Below are 19122 nucleotides of genomic sequence, written 5' to 3'. Positions count from 1 at the left end.
TAGCCGCTCTCACCCCGGAGCACCCTGACCCGGGGAGTGGGGACCAGAGGGGTCGGCCCCACTGATCCAGGGGAGGGGCACAGAAGGTTGGGGTGCTCTTCCTCTCAAGTCCAGGGGACACCACCACTGCCTCCTCCCGGGGTGGTGTCCTGAGGGTGAAGCCCCGAACCCTGGAGCCAGGGTAGGGGTGAGGCGGGCTGGGGGCAGGTACAGCCCAGCTGTGCCTGACCCGGGCTGGGTTCAGGGAAGGCGGATGGGGCCAGCTACATTCCGGGCTAGGCAGGTGGGGCTGGTGCGGCCCCCCTAAGGGGGGCCAGGACTCACTGTCCCCAGGGCACGTTTATGGGGCACTGACAGGCTCTCCACAGCCCCAGCCATGGTCCCCCCGGGAAGGGGGTGCCCAGCCGCGGAGCTGGGAGCAGGTGAGGACAGACTTTCCCGCCCTCCACTAATGCCCCAGCCCTGCCAGCACTCAAGCCTCTAGAACATTCTTTGGTAAAGGACCAACAGCCCCCAGGGAGTGGGGGCGGGAATTCCCCTGTGGATGGGGCATGGGTCCCCCTTCATGCAGAGGGACAGGGGGTCCCTGCCAACTGCCCCCATGGCCTCCTGGAACTGGCTCAGCAGTTGTGGGGTCCAAAGAGGGTCCCCCCACCCCCACCTGAGTCTGCAGGCAGTGGATCCCGGAGCTCCTCCAGAGACCTGACCTGACCTGGGGCTCCTCAGAAAGACGGTGGTTGTTGCAGGTGGGGGGCTGCCCCCAGTGTGGAGGGTCTCCCGGAACCACACTAGCAGAGCTGGGAGTCAGGAATCCAGCCCAGGCTTGTGCTGTACCACACCCCGGTCACTCAGAGGTCTCCTCCAAAACGAGGACAGCATCGTCAGTGTCCCCCACGGCATCACACCTCCCCTGTAAACAGCCTTTCTTCTGGCCACCTTCTTTCATCTGTGGGGGGCGGGGGCACACCGGCTGTGCTCAGGGATCACTACTAGCAGGGCTTGGGGGACTATATGGGACCAAATGGGATGCTGGCGATCGAACCCGGGTCAGCCGCATGCAAGGCAAATGCCCTTCCTGCTGTACCATCTCTCTGGCCCTGCCTACCTTCTTTATAACAGTTTATTTCAGCGAGGTGGTGATGGTAGGTAGCCTACATGAATATCCATCACCGGTCATATCTGAGCAGCCCCCCTGCCTGACTTTCCCCCCAGAAATGTATTTGCTATAAAATCCCCGTGCCCAGGTCTCGGGCCCTCAGGCAGCAGGGCGCTCGGGGAGGCAGATGAGGGGCTGTGGGGTGGGCTCTCTCTCGGCGCAGGGAATGAAACGCAGGGGCAGCCAACCACTGAGCTCCAGTTTCTGCAAGTAATTGGTATTTTTAGAAACCCTATTTTATTTTTTTGGGGGGGAGGGGTGGCTTTGAGCCACAATCTGCTGTGCTCGGAACCTAACTCCTGGCTCTGCACTCAGGGATCACGCCTGGCAGGGCTCAGGGGACACTAGGGGGTGCTGGGATCGAACCCGGGTCAGCCACTTGCCAGACAAATGCCCTACCTGCTGTACTAGCTCTCCAACCCAAAACTTTGCCACACGACACAAATTCACAGTGAACAAAAAGCGCAAAATATGAAATAGAGGCAGGAGTCATAAAGTGGTTTTTCCCTTTGCCTCAGTTTCCAGCGTGAAAATCTGGCTCCTAACTCACACAAACACGCAGACAAATAAATACAATAACACATCCATCACCCCTGGCCACTGGCGGGGCCTCAGGGAAGGAGCTGTCCCATCCCAGCAGCTGTGTGCGGGGTGCTGGGATCCCACGCCCCTGAGGTACGGGGTGTGTGTGTGTGGGGGGGCGGGGGTCTGACGTCAGCCCGTTCTCTGCAGCTTGGGCTGAGTGCTTCTTCTGGAACCTTCTCGGGACCCTGTCCTTGGGAAGCCGTTCTGTGAGGGCGCCCCCATGTTCTGCCTCCTGCGCCAGCTCGTCGTGTTTATTTTCCTTTGCTGAATTCTTAGGAAAGCAAGCAAGTGGAGGCCCAGCTCGACGCCAAGAACGGAGAGCACAGGGGCAAGGACGCCAGCAAGAGAGTGCTGGGCCCCCGGCGGGACTCGGACCTGGGCAAGGAGCCGAGGAGGGGGGCCCTGAAGAAAAGCTCTTCCAGAGACAAGGAGGAGGCCCCTGGCAAGGGCGGGGACAAGCCCAAGGAAGAGAAGGTCATCCGGGGCATCGACAGGGGACGCGTGCGGGCTGCCGTGGACAAGAAAGAGGGGGGCAAGGAGGGCAGCGGAGAGGAGAAGGCCAGTGCCCGGGAGGAGGAGGAGAAGCGAGCAGGGGAGAGGAGCACAGGTGGGAACAGAGACAAGGACAAGAAACGAGACGACACGAAGGAGCTCAGCAAGAAGGAGGAAGCCGGGAAGGAGCCCAGCAGGGCCGCAGACCCCAGGGAGGAGGGACAGAAGGCGGGGGGTGGCAGCGGGGGTGCAGAGGCCAAGAAGGAGGACGACGAGAAGGTCCAGAGAGGGGCAGCGAGCGCAGACGCGACCAAAGAGGGCGAGAAAGTTCCAAAGGATGAAACCCCCAAAACACCGGAGCCCCAGGCGGAGAGCAAGGCCAAGCCCGCGGCGGCGGAGAAGCCGACCCCAGGGCCCCCCACCGCAGCCCCGGGGCCACCGGCCAAGGCGGAAGAGGAGGCCGCGCCCAGCATCTTCGACGAGCCGCTGGAGCGGGTGAAGAACAACGACCCGGACATGACGGAGGTGAACGTCAACAACTCCGACTGCATCACCAACGAGATCCTGGTGCGCTTCGCCGAGGCGCTCGAGTTCAACACGGTGGTCAGGGTGTTCGCCCTGGCCAACACGCGGGCCGACGACCACGTGGCCTTCGCCATCGCCATCATGCTCAAGGCCAACAAGACCATCACCAGCCTCAACCTGGACTCCAACCACATCACGGGCAAGGGCATCCTGGCCATCTTCCGGGCGCTGCTGCAGAACAGCACGCTGACCGAGCTGCGCTTCCACAACCAGCGGCACATCTGCGGCGGCAAGACGGAGATGGAGATCGCCAAGCTGCTCAAGGAGAATAGCACCCTGCTCAAGCTGGGCTACCACTTCGAGCTGGCCGGGCCCCGCATGACCGTCACCAGCCTGCTCAGCCGCAACATGGACAAGCAGCGGCAGCGGCGGCTGCAGGAGCAGCGGCAGACGCAGGAGGCCGGCGGCAAGAAGGACCTGCTGGACGTGCCCAAGGCCGGCGCCCTGGCCAAGGGCTCCCCCAAGCCCTCACCCCAGCCGTCCCCCAAGGCCTCTCCCAAGAACTCGCCCAAGCAAGGGGGTGCTCCCGCAGCCCCACCCCCTCCGCCTCCTCCCCTGGCTCCGCCCCTGATCATGGAGAACCTGAAGAACTCCCTGTCGCCCGCCACCCAGAGGAAGATGGGGGACAAAGTCCTGCCTGGCCAGGAGAAGAACTCCCGGGACCAGCTGCTGGCTGCCATCCGCTCCAGCAACCTCAAGCAGCTCAAGAAGGTGAGGAGCCTGGTGGTGCGGCGAGGGGGCTTAGTAGAGGGGGCACAGAGGCCATCCCTGCGTCCAAAGAACCAGGGATCCCTGCCAGGTTATATCCGTGAGGTCCAGAGCCTGCTGCCCCCACTGACCATATAGGGTGTGTGTCCCTCAAAGAACTTCCGTTGGGGGAGTTGGAGTCACAGCACAGGAGGGAGGGGGTTTGCCTGCTCAGATGCAATCCTGGCACCCCAGGGAGTCCCCTGAGCCCGCCAGGAGTGAACCCTGAGCACAGAGTCAGGAGTGAGCCCTGAGAACCCGACCTCAAAACCAAACCGAACCCAGAAAAAGGTCCAGAGCACTAGTATAGCAGGAGAGGGCACTTGCCGCGCACGCAGCTGACCCAGGTTTAGTCTACAGCACCCCATGTGATCCCTGAGCACCACCAAGAGTAATTTTTTGGGGGGTCACATAGCAGTGCACAGGGGTTACTCCTGGCTCTGCACTCAGGAATTCCCCCTGCTCGGGGGACCATATGGGATGCTGGGAATCGAACCTGGGTTGGCCGCGTGCAAGGCTAATGCCCTGCCCTACCCCCTACCTGCTCCAGCCCCACCAAGAGTGATTCTTGAGTGCAGAGCCAGGAGTAATCCCTCAGCATGCCAGGTGGGACTCAATAAAACCACCAACAATGACCCTACCCCACCTAACACACACTCACACACAAACCCTGGAGAAGTGGCTTCTGCACAGGTCAAGCCTTAGTCCTGCCCTATTCCCCCACTTCTTTCTGGAGGTGCTGGGAGATGGTTCCTGGAGGTCCTCGGGGGGCCAGGAGCTGGTGGCAGTCGAAGCAGCGCTCCTGCATGCAGAGCATGTGCAATGGCCCCGACCTTTGTGTCTCTCCCTCAAAGGGACACTCAGAGGCAAACCAGCCTGAGACCAAGCCAGTCTCCCTCCCTGGATCCTGCCCTTGGAGTCCCTCCTCTCGGGGCTGGAGAGATACCACACTGGGGAGGCATCTGCCTTGCACTCAGCCAACACGGTCCCCCGAGCCCACCGGGAGTGATTCCTGAGTGCAGAGCCAGGAGCTATCCCTGAGCACTGTCGGGTGCGGCCCCCAGATCAAAAAATAAATAAAAATAAAATAAATCCCCATATCCCCAGGGACAGCCTGTCTCATCTTCCCCTCTATGAGATGGTGGCCACTCACCCCGCCTCGCGGTAAATAAGGGACAGCCTGGACGATCACGCCAGTGATCGTTCCAGGACTCCCGTTCTAGGAAGGGGGAGCTCTCCGTCCCTGCTGGCACTCTTTCCCTCACCCACACACCTCTGCCAGGGACTGCTGCGGGTCCCTCCCAGGTGTGGGGAGGGGAGGCCGCCCTGGGCCTCCTGCCCGACTCCGCTCTCATCCGTGTCCGCTGCCCTCCTCAGGTGGAAGTGCCCAAACTGCTCCAGTAGCACCAGCCGCCCGGCACTGCCTGCCCAGGCCCCCCACCCGCCGGCCGACCTGCTGTGGATGTCCCTGTCTTGCCACCGGAGATTTGAGGCCTGGGCCACGCTCAAGGAAGGCTGCTGCCTCAGCTCGCCTCACGCCGCCCGTCTCGTCTCTGAGGCTCGCCCTGTTTCCTTCTGACCGGGAGCGAGTGCTCAGGACGAGAGTTGCAGCACGTCACCGGGAGGACGCCACGCCTTGCCACGGGGCTGGCGAGCTGCAAAAAGGCTGATGAACCGGTGGCGTCCCCCGGCCCCCCTGCCATCCAGGGCCAGGATCCAGGACTCTGAGGAGCCCTGGGGGCAATGCCGCGGGCCGGGGACGTCCTGTGTGGGACAACACAGAAGATGGAGTGGACGCAGGGCGCACGCAGAGGGGCTGAGGACACCCCCCCAGCCCCTCCCGCGCTGATCGGGACGTGGCAGGGGCAGCGTCCAGAACCTAAATAAAGAAAGTTTGGTGGCCTGGACGGGAGGTACATGGGGGTGCCCAGACGAGTGGTCGGGGACAGACAGCCGCTGGACCTGAAGGTTTGATGCCAAAGCAAATGTCCTCACCCACCCGCTGTTGTATAAATAGCCGTGTATCTGTTTTTCTGTAAGATTTTGATAATATATACAAGCCGTCTGCTGGGGATGTCTCTGCCCTACTCTGAGCTCTGCCTGGGGCTCACCCGGAGTCCCCCTCCAGGACTCCAGAACCCCCGTTCTCTGCCGTCCGGCCAGGGGCTGACCACACCAGTCCATTCCGGGGAGGTCCAGTGTGGGGGCGAGGCTCCCTGAGAAGCGCCTGCGCGGCCGAGGGCAGGCCCGGGCTGCTATATTAAGCCCTGTCATCGCTCCTGCCAGAGCGCTCGGAACCTTGGGCTCCATGCCAGCTGCAGACCCAGGAAAGCGGCCAGTGGGGGGCCTGCAGTGACCATCTGGGCAGCCACACCCACACAGCAGCCCAGCCTTCCTCTCCCGCCCTCACCCGCTGCCCCGCGCCCCCCATCAGGGGCCACCTAAGGCCTTCTCTCACACGTCTGGGCTCGGCGGTGCTGGTGCCCTGGGCCCAGGCACAGGCAGGGGCTTCTGCCTGTGGTTTTTGCTTCCTGGCATGGGGCCTGGCATCTCTGGACACAGGGGTCAAGACTCAGTAGGAAGGGGCTAGAGCAATAGCACAGCGGGTAGGGCGTTTGCCTTGCACGCGGCCGACCTGGGTTCGATTCCCAGCATTCCATATGGTCCCCTGAGCACCGCCAGGAGTGATTCCTGAGTGCAGAGCCAGGAGTAACCCCTGTGCATCGCCAGGTGTGGCCCAAAAAGCAAAAAAAAAAAAAAAAAAAAAAAAAAAAGACTCAGTAGGAAGCATGCAGGATCTGGAAAAAACTCAGACACGCTGGTCTGGGGGAGAGCTGAGATGCCGGGGCAGTGCACCTGTACCCCCTTAGCGAGACCCAACCCAGGGCTAGGCCCGGAGAAGGAGCACAGGACTGGGCCTCAGAGAGTGTTAGTGGGAGACAGTACACACAGCAGAAGGGCACCTGCTTTGCACACGGCTGACATGGGCTCCATCTCTGTTTCACCAAATAGTCTCCTGAGTCACTTTGATTCCTGAGTGCAGAGCCAGGACGAATGCCTGAGCTTGGCGGAGTGTAGTCCCAGAACCTAAATAAAGGAAGTTTTGGGGGCTCTAAGCCCAGGGGCCTCCCACGGACCCAGCGCCTGGGTGCTAGCCTGCGTGTCGGTGCTGGCTGGCAACAGCTCAGGAAGGTGGATACCAGAGGTTTCCCGCAGGTGCTGCATCACACAGAGCAAAGGTCCTGCGCGACCCCCGGCGCAGCATGTACCCCCGGCCACCTCCCTGTATCCGGGCATCCCGGTCCCAGGCCCGCCTCTCTGCATCCCTGTCCTGGCCTCTCCCTGCAGAAGGGGCTGCGCCGGAAACACCCCAGCGCGAACCCCTGGGCCAACCCGTGGTCGCTCCTCCCTCCAGAGGAATACCCGGTCAAAGAAAACCTGCTCCAGCCATTCCCAGGGGAGCCGGGCAGCGCCCGCCCCACGCTAGGGCAGCGCCCTGCCGGAGCCCCCGACCGAGCTCGCGTCACCAGCCCGGGAGCCCTCGGACCTGGCGCGGGGCCGCAGCGCCCCCTGGCGGCAGATCCGTAACCGGGGCCGCTGGAGCCGCAGGAAGCAGCGCGGAAGCAGGCCCAGAAACCGGGGATGGCCTGGGGTGGGGGGGTGGGGGGGCGTCGCCCCATCTCGGGGACCTGCCGAGCTCCTGCCCCTGAGCCCCAAATCTTGAGATGACCGGTGAGCCTTTACTCCGAGGATGGGCAGAGTCTGTGACTGGGACACTAGGCCAGTGACCCTTCCTGGATGGCAGCTGTGAGCCCAGCTCTGCACCTGCCCAAGGGGGTCAGGGCCAGGGGCAATCATAGGGGCCACCTGGAGATTCCCCTGGGAAGGGGGAGGCCCTGAGGCTTCCTGCTTCTCGCCTAGGACAGGAGCTTCCGGTGTCACCATGTGCAGAGAGCTGTGGGGCAGCGTTAGCACAACAGCCCTGTCCAGCACCCAGCAGGAGGGCCAGGCGGGACCTAGGAGGAGAAGGACGCTGAGGGGCCAGGCAGGGGTGGGGATGCTGCGACAAAGGGTGCAGGGAAGGGAGAGGGTGGCTCGGCCAAGCAGGTCGACCCTATTCCCACTGGAGTTACAAACTAGAATCCCCTTCCCTGGGCGGAGTCAGCACAGGGACTGAGTCCTCCCAGCAGGACCAGGGCCGAGGGTCTGGCTGGGGCTGCCTTCTGCAGAGCACTGTGGGAGAAGGGGGAGCCCTCAGAGCCCCACCACAGGCCCGGGGGCCCTGGGGCAGAACGACAGAGGGTTCCTGGATGACCCAAGGCAGCAGCTGGTAGAAACCCCAGTACCAGGGTCAGGAGGCACCACAGCACCAGCCTTCAGGTACCCGTCACCCCACAGATGAGGAAACGACACCCAGCCCGGAGACGCACCCCAGGTCAGACCGCATCTAAGCACACCCCATAGGGTCAGACCGCATCTAAGCACACCCCTTAGGGGCCAGGACCTGAGTCTAAGTGTGCCAGAGATGCACGCCTGGGCTGAGAGCGCTGCACAAGGGTAAGAGAACATGGACGTGTGTGTAAGAGGTCCTGGACATGTGTGTGAGATCTGGACATGTCAGAGAACCTGGACATGGGACTGGAGTCCTAGAAGAGCAGATATTCTCTTGCCTTGCACACAGCCAACCCAGCACCCCAGATGGTCCCCTGAGCACAAAGCCAGGAGTAAGCCCCGAGCACTGCCACCACCGGGTGAGGGCCAAAAGCAAACAGACAAAACAAAAGGGAACCTGGATGTTTGTGTGAGAGAATGTGGGTGTGCGTAAGAGGTTCTGGGCATGTGTGTAAGATCCAGACGTGTGTGAGAGGCTCTGGACCTGAGAGGACCCGAGCATGTGTGAGGACCTGGACACGTGTGAGAGGACTCAGGTGTGTGTGAGAGGACATGGACCTGTGTGAGAGAGGACCCAGGTTTGTGTGTGAAGACCTGGATGTGTGTGAGAGGTCCCGGGTGTGTGTAAGGGAACCCGGACATGTGTGAGAGGGATCGGGCATCATTTGTGAGAGGAACTGGACGTGTGTGAGAGGATCCAGACTTGTGTAAGGACCTGGCTGTGTGTGAGTGTGTGTGTGAGTGTGTGAGTGTGTGTGTGGGTGTGTGAGTGTGTGTGTATGTGTGTGTGGGTGCGTGTGTGTGTATCCAGGCATGTGTGAGAGGACCTGTGTATGAGAAGACCTGGACATGTGTGTGAGAGAGGACCTGGATGGGCAGTCCCTGTGCCCAGGCCTCTCACAGATGTGGGGGAGGCCCGGTCCTCTGCGGGGGTTCCCTAACACAAACCCTCCTTAGCAACGGCAGCTCCTGGGCTTTGAGAACCAGCCTGAGACCCCAGCCGGACGGGAGGCTGACACTGTCCTGGTCTGGGGCGCTGCGGAGGAAGCAGCAAGCCCCCGAAAAGGTGGATGGCACAGTGACGAGAGGGCCACGAGTGAGATCTTTATAGCTTTAATCCGCAGGCCAGAGCCCTGGCCAGGGACAGCCGGGAACTGGGCTCGTGCCGCCCGTGGCCAAGTCCCCTCCCTGCCTCCGCGTCACGGTGGTGCAGGGCAGACAGGACGACCGTATCTTCCTGACCAGGTGCTGGGAAAGGGACACCGAGGGAGCAGGAGCTGTGGCCCAGGACCCCACGGCCCTCCCTTGGCACAGAAATAGTCCAGAATCCACCCCCCCACCCCAGATCACCTCCCACGCCAAGGCCCAGCTCTGCTCCTCATCTGGTTCCCGGGGCTGGGTCCCCGGCATGGCCCAGCTCTGGCATGCTCCGGGGCTGCTGAGGGGGCCCAAGGCAGGCCCAGGGTGGATGTGACGGAGGGGCCGCAGGTTCAGCTGGTCCTCAGGCTCCGGGGTAGGAGGGTTGCGGTGGCATGTAAGGAGGAGGTGCTGAAAGGCAAGGGGGCAGGACAGAGGTCAGCTGTGGTCCAGGGGACGGGATGCTCCCCCCTCCGCAGGCATGCAGGCCCCAGGGGAAGGGGTGAAGGCAGAGGAGTCTGAGAGACGCCTCCGGGCTGGAGAGGCAGGGGCGCAGGGCTGTGGGGAGGGCTGCCCACTTACCTGCAGGATTGTAGACAGGAGGCCCAGCTGGGTAGAGTGGATACTGGGGAGCAGGACCGCTGGGCGGGTACATAAAGCCAGGCTGTGGGGGTGCAGGGCCAGCTTTGGGATCCTGGGGGTAGGGGTACACTGGCTGTACTGGGATGCCGGTCATTGGGATCTCTTGGCCTAGGTGTGGGGAGAAGGATGAGCATCAGAACCCTGTCTCCCATCCCAGAAATCAAGGCAAGCACCCTGGAGGCAGGTGTGTGGGGGGGGTCCCCTTGGTCTCCCAGGCCCCACCTGGCACAAAGAACTCCACCTGTGGCCGTGGGGAACCAACCTCTGCTTAGCATGTGATTCCCCCCACAGAGACCTTGGGGTGCAGAGAGCACAGGGGCCGGGGAGATAGCACAGGGGGGAGGCGCTAGCCCTGCATGGAGCTGACCCCAGTTCAATCCCCAGCACTGCATAGGTCCCCGGAACACTGCCAGGAGAGATCCCTGAGCACCGAACCTAGAGCAAAGCCCGAGCACATCCAAGTGTGGTCCAACACGGTCCCCTGGCTCCCCAAATAAGCAGAGGTCACAGCCTGAAGTGTGGGGGCGGGGTGGGGAGGGGAAGTCCCTGCACTACTGGCATCTTTTGATTGAGCAGAGACAGGGTTGATGGGTGATGCCCTCCACCCAACACATGCACACACACACACACACACACACACACACACACACACACGTAGAGGGCCTCACTGGCCTAGGTCCATCTGCACCAGGCACAGATGCCATCAAGTGCCCACACTCAGCACCCAGGCCAAGATGCCCTGAAGCACTACTCATTACCCTCTCCCCGACACCCGCGTGCTTCCTACCTGCGGGCACGAGGACCCCTGGAACAGATGGCCCCGCGCCCTCGGACAGTCACATGCATACGCACGCCTGGCCCTATCCCACACTGGCAGAGCCCACACAGCCCCGTTTCCAGGCTCCGTGCCAGCCAGAGAATCTCCGCATCCTTCGGCGCCTCTCCTAGACGTAACACACAGGCGTGCACGCGTGTGCACACGCACGCACGGGGCAGCTGGGCCCGCCGGCTCCTGCTCCCACCAGCCACTGCGCCTACCTTCGAACGGGCTCTGCAGCTGCTGACGCCGGCGGTACAGGTAGCAGCAGGAGCAAAGGAAGCAGCAGATGGTCGTGGCCACCACCGCCACGAACAGGATCACGGCTGAGGCGATGCCCGCGATGGTCTTGGGACTGTAGACAAAGAGAGGTCCTCAAACCTTCCCCCTCGGGTCACCGGGGACCCGAACGCTGCGCTCCGACTCCTGGCCAGCAGGGGGCCACAGCAGGCCGAGATTCGGGGTTCCCTGGTGGGGCTCTGCCCTGTCCCCGTGGAGGAGATCTTAGGGGACCTCCGCTTCCCAGAAGGCTGTGCTGCCCGCTGGCGTCCAGGCTTGCTGGGATTTGTAGTGCTCCCCCCTGGACAACTGACCGGGTGGGGGACACAGCCCCAGGCCACTGGGACCTGGCTTCAGACACCCGGGCTTGTGTTTGCCTGAGAGGTCAGTGGTTTCCTTCCCGAAGCCGGGAGCCGCTCATTCTGGCTCCCCCTGGCCTGAGGAAGCAGGGACAGAGAGTGACCTGCAGGAAGGGGCTTCCCCCAAGACCCCAGAACTCCTGAGAAGTGGAGCGGGGAGTGGGACCCGCGCTTCCTGCCGCTGGGCACAGCTGCACTCAAGGTCCACCCGAACCCCCGTCCTGGGAAGGCGGACAGCGCCCCGCAAAGCGGAGCAACCCCCCCTCCCGGCCCCCGGCCCCCCCGCGTTGGCTGGAGCCGGGAGCCCGTTGCTCGCACCAGCCCGGGAGTTGCGGGTGTGGACAGGCGAGGCGCAGGTGGACAATGGGCAGGGGCGGGCGGGCGGCCAGGAGGGAGGAGGGGCGGCCCGGCGGGGCGCGCGGGGCCCACCTGAAGGCCAGGCAGTGCTTCTGCTGCCTCTCGGTGATGAGCAGGGTCAGGTCCCGGCAGCAGAAGCGCTGGTAGCAGGTGCCGCAGCAGAAGCTGAAGAACTCGCAGTCGAAGCCGGGGTGCCAGGAGCCGTTCCGGTCCAGGTACCACAGGCAGTCCTCTCCGGCCAGCGCTGCGGGCGGGCGGGGCTCAGCGGGGCTCCCCCTGCACCCCGCGCGCGCGCGCCGGCCCGCGGCCTCCCGCGCCCCGCCGCCCCCCGCCCGCCGGGGTCCCCAGCGCCTTACCCAGGGGGGCCCCCAGCGCCAGCAGCGCCAGGGCGGCGAGCGGCGCGGCCCCGCGGGGCCCGGCGGGCGGCATGGCGGGGACGCAGGACGCGGCGGGGCCCAGCCCGCGCCTGCCGCCGCTCCTCTCCCGCCGGCTCCGGGGCCGGACTGCGGCCGGGCCCCCCGCACCCCGCCCCGGGCCCGGGCTCCGCCTCCGGCGCCGCCCACCCCGCCCGGCGCGGAGCCCCGAGCCCCACCCCCGGCCCCGGTCCCGGGGGCCGCGCGGACGCCCCGGGCTCCCGGGCCCGGGCTGGAGGGGGCAGGCGCCGGCGCTCCCGGTGCGGGACGCGCCTCGGGCTCCAGCGCCGCGGCGGGGCGGGGGAGAGGGAGAGGCGGCGGGCGCCCCCGCCCCCAGCCCCGAACACTGGCTCCCATTGAGAGCCGCTCAGAGCCGCTTTGTCCCCCGCTGCCCGCCGCCCGGGCCTGGCCAGCTGCACGCGCCGAGGTGGCCGCCTCCCTCTCCGAGTGGCCCGCGCTGGCAGGCACCGGCCCGCGGCCTGGGCAGCTGGGAAGGCCGACCGCGGGGCCATCTGGGGGCCATCCCGCCGTGCGCCCTTGTCCGTGATACCCTGCACCCTTCTCAGGGCCCTCATGCAGAAATCGTGCCTAAGGCCAGGGTCACCGTGGAGGCGCTCCAGGGTGCGAGGAGGCCAACCCTAGGCTTCAGCGGGGTGCCCTGACCACAGAACGGCAGATACCACCCCCCCACACACACACACACCCCTCCCCGCCCCAAACCCTGGCCCCAAACCCTGGCCATGTGGACCGCCCTTACACATTCCTCAGGTAGCCGCCTCACTCCAGGCTCTAGGCAGTCCGGGGCAGGGGCGGATGAGGTTGCAATTCCCCGTGTTACAGAGAAACGGGACTCGGGGCTTAAATAAAGGGTTCGAACAGGTGGTAGTCCGAGGGGGGCAGAAGCAACAGGGGTGCCCAGGTCTTCTGCGTTGTTTGTTTTGTTTTGTTTTGAGGGGGGCCACACCAAGCAGTGCACAGGGCTTACTCCTGCCCTTACTCTGTGCTCAGGGGCCGCTCCTGGCCGGACTTGGGGGACCATATGTGGTGCCAGGGATGCAACCAGGGTCGGGGCAGGCGACTGCCCTCCACACTGTACTATCTCTCTGGCTGGCACACAAGTCTTCTGACCCCTCGAGGAGCCCCGACTTTACGACAGATGACATGCTGGAGGAACCTGGAGTTCAGGGTGAGGGGACCGGGGCAGGGGCATGGACTGCCCAGCAGAATTTTAGGCTAGGAGAGGGCGCCCCAGTTGTGCCCTGTGTGGTATGGGGCAGAGATGGGCAGACGGTTTGCTCCTGTGAGGGGATCTGATGGCAGGTTGAGAGTACTGCATCAATGCAGTGGCATAAGGCCGAGAGTACTAGACCCCTGCGCCGCCCCCCGCCCCCGCAAACACACACACACATAGCGCCCTTCCCACCCATCTCCTGCTAGATCAGAGGCTCCAAGCGAGAGAGACGACAAGGCTCTGAAGGCGCGGGCACTATTCGGTGTGCCACACGTGTGCTACATATGCCACATGTGTGCCATAACCCCACCTCTCCCTCAACCCTTCTCAGTGTCTTCTTTTTCCCTGAGAAAACAAAATCTTGTCTCTGTAAAAACATGGGGCCCGAGAGATAGTACAGCAGGTAGGGTGCCTGCCTTGCACGCACGCAACGCAGTTCAACCCCTGGCATCCCATGTGGTCCCCCAAGCAGTGCCACGAGTAATTCCTGAGTGCGGAGCCAGGAGTAACGACTGAGCATCATTTGCCCAGAAGCAAACAACAGAAACAGAACAAAGCTTAACTCTCTACTTCTGAAACATTCTACTTTGCTGCTTTCCTGTGTCCTCTTTTTTTTTTTTCCTTTTTGGGTCACAGCCAGGGATACTCAGGGGTTACTCCTGGCTCTACACTCAGGAGTTACTCCTGGCAGTGCTTGGGGGACCATATGAGATGCCAGGGATTGAACTTGGGTTGGCTGCATGCAAGGCAAACGTCCTACCTGCTGTGCTATCACTCTGACCTGTAGGATAACATTGTTTGTCCTTTCTCCCTTGCGACAAGGAGTTCAGGTTTATCACAGTGGTCCTGAGGCACTCCCATTCCACTGTGTTTATCTGTAAATTCCTCTCTATGCTTTCTTCCCCAACCGGTCTACCACCTTTCCCCTCTACTCAGCCTCTGTTAACTTGTAAGGTCAGATTCCTCGGAAATCTATGATTTTATATGTATTTTATATGTATGTCTTTTGAATAGTTTATTTATTTATTTGCTTTTTTTGGTCACACCTGGTGATGCACAGGGGTTATTCTTGGCTCTGCACTCAGCAATTGACCCCTGCAGGTGTTTGGGGGACCATATGGGATGCTGGGATTCAAACCTGGGTCGGCTGTGTGCAAGGCAAATGCCCTACCCACTGTGCTATCACTCCAGCCCCGAATAGTTTACTTTAAAGCAATGTCCTTTTTGTATGGACAAAAGAAGACAGTTAATATTATGCTTTTGTAAGTTGGGAGTTAAGACTCCAAATAATATTCCCTCCTGGGCATCTGCTTTCTTGACTTAAGCCTCAGTTGCCCTTAGTTCCTAGCACCCCAATGAGGTGACTAAACTGTGAGCTACCTTTGCATCGAAATGGGCCAGGCCAAAGCGCCACGATACTCAACTAGAGTTGAGAGCATGGTCATGGACAAATGCTGTCATGATCCAAAAGTAACAACGAGGGGCCGGAGCGATAGCACAGTGGGTAGGGCGTTTGCCTTGCACGCGGCCGACCCAGGTTCGATCCCCGGCATCCCATATGGTCCCCCAAGCACTGCCAGGAGTAATTCCTGAGTGCAAAGCCAGGAGTAACCCCTGAGCATCGCTGGGTGTGACCCAAAAAGCAAAAAAAAAAAAAAAAAAAAAAAGAAAACAAAAGTAACAACGAGATTAGGATCCTGCTAGGGATAGGAAAGACTAATCTGGCCTGAGCACCGTAGTCTGGAATTGAGATGATCCCAGGAGAGCAATTCTATAAGCTTAATGTATCTCTTACTGTGTCCATATAAAATGATTAATATTATGAATATTTATATGTTTGTTGGACTAAGGAGAGAAGAAACACACCCGTAGTTGGCATTTCAGTCTTGGGAGAGTCGTCCTGCTGAATGAGAATCTCTCCTAGAAGAAATTTCCCCTGAGGGAAAGACTTTAATCCCTATTGATTGTGACCACACCTATGTGTAAGCCCCAACCCCTCATGCTTGGGGACTTAACTAGGCTGTAAGAGTGGGCTGGGGATTCCAGATCGAGAGCCAGGAGGAGAAGGAGAGGCAGAAGGAGATTGATGAGACATCAAGAAGAATGAAGTAGCACGGGGGAGGGAGAAGCAGGAGGAGAATCAGGGGAGAATGGAGATAGGAATGGAATAAACTGCAACTGAGACCAACCAGCCTGGCCCTCGTTCCTTCCTTCTCCTGCCCATCGCCATCGACCTCCCTGGGCTGGGGGGAGCGGCGTGAGACTTCGGAACATGGGCGGCCGGAGAGATAGAGTGCCACTGCCCCACTGTGATTACACACTGGCCCACTCCATGTCCTCTAGAGTCTGCACTCCTGGTTGATGCTTCCAGCATGTGAAGTATAACTCTCCCTAAAGCCACCCCGAACAGAAGCTGGAGAGGCCCAGCCCTGGCTCAGAAAAGCAGTGATTTTTTTATATTTGCGACATCCTAGGAAAACCTTTTTGTTCACAGCGTGGGAGCTGATTGGATTAAAACAGAGAGTGCCAAGGGGACTGCGTCCCCCCATTGGAGAGGACTGTCAGCAGGCCACCCTGATGGGCCGAGTCCACAGAGGCACAGGGCGGGGAGTCCTTGGGAGACTGGGGGGTGCTGGGAGCCCCAGAAAGTGGCTGGAAGCACATCCGCTGCCCTTTCCAGAGTCCCAGCCTCCTCCAGGGGAGAGGCCAAGAGCCGTCTGTGCTCACAGGAGACGCAATACCAGCTTGGCAGGGCACGCTCTCCTGGGTGCCCGGGATTCACCGCTAGCCGCGAATGACTTCTGTCCTCTTGCTCCGGGAGGAAGCTGAGGTGGGAAGAAACGAATTCCTCAGCTGACACAGCTGGCTTTGGAACTGGCCTTCTGCAATGCCTGCGCACTCCAGGTGCGTCTGTGCCCTGCCTGGCACCCGGCTGCCACCCTCCTTAGAGGGAATAGCGGGGTATGTAGAGAAGGGGAGGGGTTCCCTTCTGGCCTGCGACCCAGTTTGCGCCTGGCCTGGGGCCGTGCTGGGATTGCTCTGCTGAGTCACCCACTGACGGGCACGGGCCTTCTCCCCAGCCCCTCCAGCACCTCTTAGGTCTGAGTGGAGCCAAGTGTGGGCATTCCTGAGCTGCCTCCCCTGTCCTGGTTCAGGGCCCCAGCCCTGCCCCTGCCCCTCCACCCCCAATCCGGCCCAAGTGAGCAGAGCCCTTAGGAGCCAGGGCGGGCCCCCTTCCGTTCTGGCCAGGGAGGCTCTGCAGGAAGGGCCCACCGCTCTGTGGGCCTGGGGCCACCCCACTCCGCCCGCCCCAGAGGTAATTACAGGCCTTTGTTCTTCCAGTCTGATTTAATCTCTGGACTCCCACCCGCGCTCGTCCAGGCGGGCGCTGATTGTCCACCAGCCCATAACTCGGGGAATAAGGCCAAGAGAGCCCCCTGGACGTGCCCCAGTCTCAGGCCCAGTGGGTGCTAAAGTCTTCTGGCTCCACTGCCCAGAGCACATATCGCTCTCAGTCTTCCTCCTTGTAAAGGAAGCCTGTTTCCTGTGGTCGTCTTCTGCGGTGTGTGTATGTATGGGGGGCAGGCGATGGGAGGCGGAGGGCCAGGGCCAGCCTCCCTGTTCCAGCTACCAAGGAGCACCTTCCTTCCCCAGAGGGCTCAGCGGTGCCCAGTGGGAGTGGGGGGAGGCCAGGCCTGACCGCTATGAGTGGCAGCAGTGGGCCGGGCAGTCTGGTCCCCCGAGGCCAGTGCAGTCAGGGGACAGACGGGCAGGGCTGGGTTATCTTTAAATGGCACCTTACTCAGCCTGCGACACCGCCAGCCGGGTAGGGTGGGGGCCGACCCTGTTATTTTGGGATGAGGGGGAGGGAGAAGACTGTTTACAGCTCCTGTCTGGCCTCGCTCCCTCTTCTGGGAAGGGCTTGGGGACTTGGCCCTGCCTGGGGGCTGTGCCCAGCCCTGGCCCACTGGCCCCAGCAGCGATGGGCCCGGGGCCTCCTGGCCAGAGTTGCCCTCTCTGGACAGGGCCGCGGGGTGACGCTGTGTGGACTCTGTGTGTCTGGGGGCGCTGACGACTCCAGAGACCCACTGTGTGCGTGTCAGGTGTGGACTCAGACTAGGCAATGGACGCGAGAGCCTGAGCTGCTGGCCTGGTCCCGGTGGGTTTGGTACCTGCTCTGAACCACAACAGCAGGTCGTGCTTCACACCCAGGGGCACTGCCCACTTAGCACCCTCAGTGCACTGGGCTGCCTCCCACGAGGTCTTTGGTCCCACCAAACCCTCTGGGCACCCCAGCAGGCTAGTGGGCTCGGGTCTGTTCTCTCCCTGTCATGTTTTGTCAGGTTGTGGCGGTGCCTGGACCCCAGGGGTCTGCCTTCGCATGACCCTGGTGCTTTTGTGGGTGAGGGAGCGAACAGATTTACCCTCACAACTCCGCTCCGTCGCTCCTAGCTGGATGGGATGAGCCTGCGATCTCCGGCCCGCTCTGGTCTGCTTTTCCTGGGAGTTCAGCGTGGACACAGGAGGAGCTTGGCCTTGCCCACGTGGGGTCTGCTGACATGTGCCCCAGGCCTGCAATGCTCTGTCTCAGCCTACGTGCACCGGGGGCCCTGGTGCCCACTCCCCAGCCCTGCCAGGGCCTGGAGTCTCACCTTCAAGTGCTCTGCCAGGAATAGGGCAGTGTCTTGCTATGAATGGGCCCTTGGGCCCCTGGGCCTAAGTGAGTCCACACACCCTTCCCCCAGATCCCAGAGCAGGACTAAGCTCTGGGAACTGCTTCCTGCCTGCACCGGTGACTCCTACAGAAGCACCAGCATCCGGCTGACTGTTGGCCAGAAGAGGAGGGAAAAGCTTCAGGCAGTGAGTGACCCCGTGTGGTCGCCTGGGAGAGTCCCCGCTGCCTCTGTTCTATTCCCCAGACAATTCTCCTCTGCTGCAGCCCTTCCTCAGAGCTGAACCCCCTGCAACTCACCAGGCCCGAATTGAGAAGTGGCATCTGTGGAACAGATCCGGGTCCCCCAATCCGGAGAGTCAGGCAGACAGGGGTGGGGATAAAGGGCGGGGTGTTGTCACCACTGGGTGTGCCTAATGGTCTTAATTCTCACTCCAACCCTGAGAGGGCATTTATTCCCATCTGGCACTGGAGGGGGTGTCATTTGTCCCAGCACCCTCTGCCGGCCATATAAATCATGCCAACTCGGAGCTCGGACTTGGCGGTCTCTTAGGCCTTCAAATTAGAGCCCTTGTCCCACCCCCTCCTCCTCTGCCCACATACACCTCTGTGCCACGTTGGTCTCAGAGGCCCCTGCAATGCACAGCTTTTCAGACCCACACGCCATCCTTTTCTCACCTGCCCTAAAATAAGGGCTGGGGGAGCAATACAGGAGCTAAGACACATGCCTTGGCTCTTTGATCCCTGACACCACATATGGCCTCTTGAGCACTGTCAGGTGTGGCCTCTGATCGCTGACAGGTGTGACTTGCAAACCCAAACAAAAATAAGTAAATACAAATAATCATGTGTATGGGACTAGAGAGGTAGTCTAGAGAGAGGGTGTGGCACTTGCCTTGCACTTGGCCAGGCTGGGTTTGATCCGCAGCATCCCATATGGCCCCCTGAGCACCACCAGGAGTAATTCCTGTGTGCAGAGCCAGGAGTAACTCCTGAGCATTGCCTGGTTGGCCCCAAAACCAAACCAAACCGAACCCCCAAAATAACCCCCCTAACTAAACTGTGTTCTTTGCTCAAGGATGAACATTGACCTCACACTGATCCACCAGAGGTTAAAAAACCCTACACAATCTGCAATTTTATTAACCATTTCTTTGTCTGGTTTGTTACTGAAACCCCAGTAAAGTGGGGCTGACTCAGTCTCCGCCCTGTGGGAACGGGGCACTGCCCTGCTTGGGCCCTGCCACTGAACTCACCG

General features: G+C 61.5%; 2 protein-coding genes across 2 annotated transcripts in view; one reads left to right on the top strand and one right to left on the bottom strand.

Moving 5' to 3' along the window:
• LMOD1 (leiomodin 1) overlaps positions 1-5637 on the top strand; it is a 48030-nt gene extending 42393 nt beyond the window's left edge. Inside the window, exons 2-3 of the mRNA XM_004610026.2 lie at positions 2018-3529; positions 4943-5637. Of these exons, the coding sequence (XP_004610083.1) occupies positions 2018-3529; positions 4943-4969 (1539 nt within the window). The 3' untranslated portion in view covers positions 4970-5637. The remainder of the gene's footprint in view (positions 1-2017; positions 3530-4942) is intronic.
• A 3417-nt stretch (positions 5638-9054) lies between these two features.
• On the bottom strand, positions 9055-12091 carry SHISA4 (shisa family member 4). Its single transcript, XM_055144624.1, has 5 exons — positions 11905-12091; positions 11621-11792; positions 10775-10908; positions 9677-9844; positions 9055-9505 (listed from the first exon to the last, which is right to left on the bottom strand). Exons 1-5 carry the CDS (start codon positions 11975-11977, stop codon positions 9459-9461), a joined length of 594 nt encoding a protein of 197 aa, XP_055000599.1. The 5' UTR covers positions 11978-12091; the 3' UTR covers positions 9055-9458.
• Between the last annotated feature and the right edge of the window lie 7031 nt (positions 12092-19122).

Source organism: Sorex araneus, chromosome 7, assembly GCF_027595985.1.
Source record: "Sorex araneus isolate mSorAra2 chromosome 7, mSorAra2.pri, whole genome shotgun sequence".
NCBI classification, from domain to species: Eukaryota; Metazoa; Chordata; class Mammalia; order Eulipotyphla; family Soricidae; genus Sorex; species Sorex araneus.
Note: the sequence above shows the minus strand (reverse complement) of the source record. Positions and strands in the feature narration are given on the sequence as shown.

Excerpts from the sequence above, each read along its gene's own strand:
- SHISA4 (XM_055144624.1), bottom strand. The coding sequence starts at position 11,977 with ATGCCGCCCGCCGGGCCCCGCGGGGCCGCGCCGCTCGCCGCCCTGGCG. Across the intron at positions 10,909-11,620 it reads AAGCACTGCCTGGCCTTCAG|TCCCAAGACCATCGCGGGCA; the intron begins GTGGGCCCCGCG and ends CTTTGTCTACAG. Across the intron at positions 9,506-9,676 it reads TCCTGTCTACAATCCTGCAG|CACCTCCTCCTTACATGCCA; the intron begins GTAAGTGGGCAG and ends CTTGCCTTTCAG.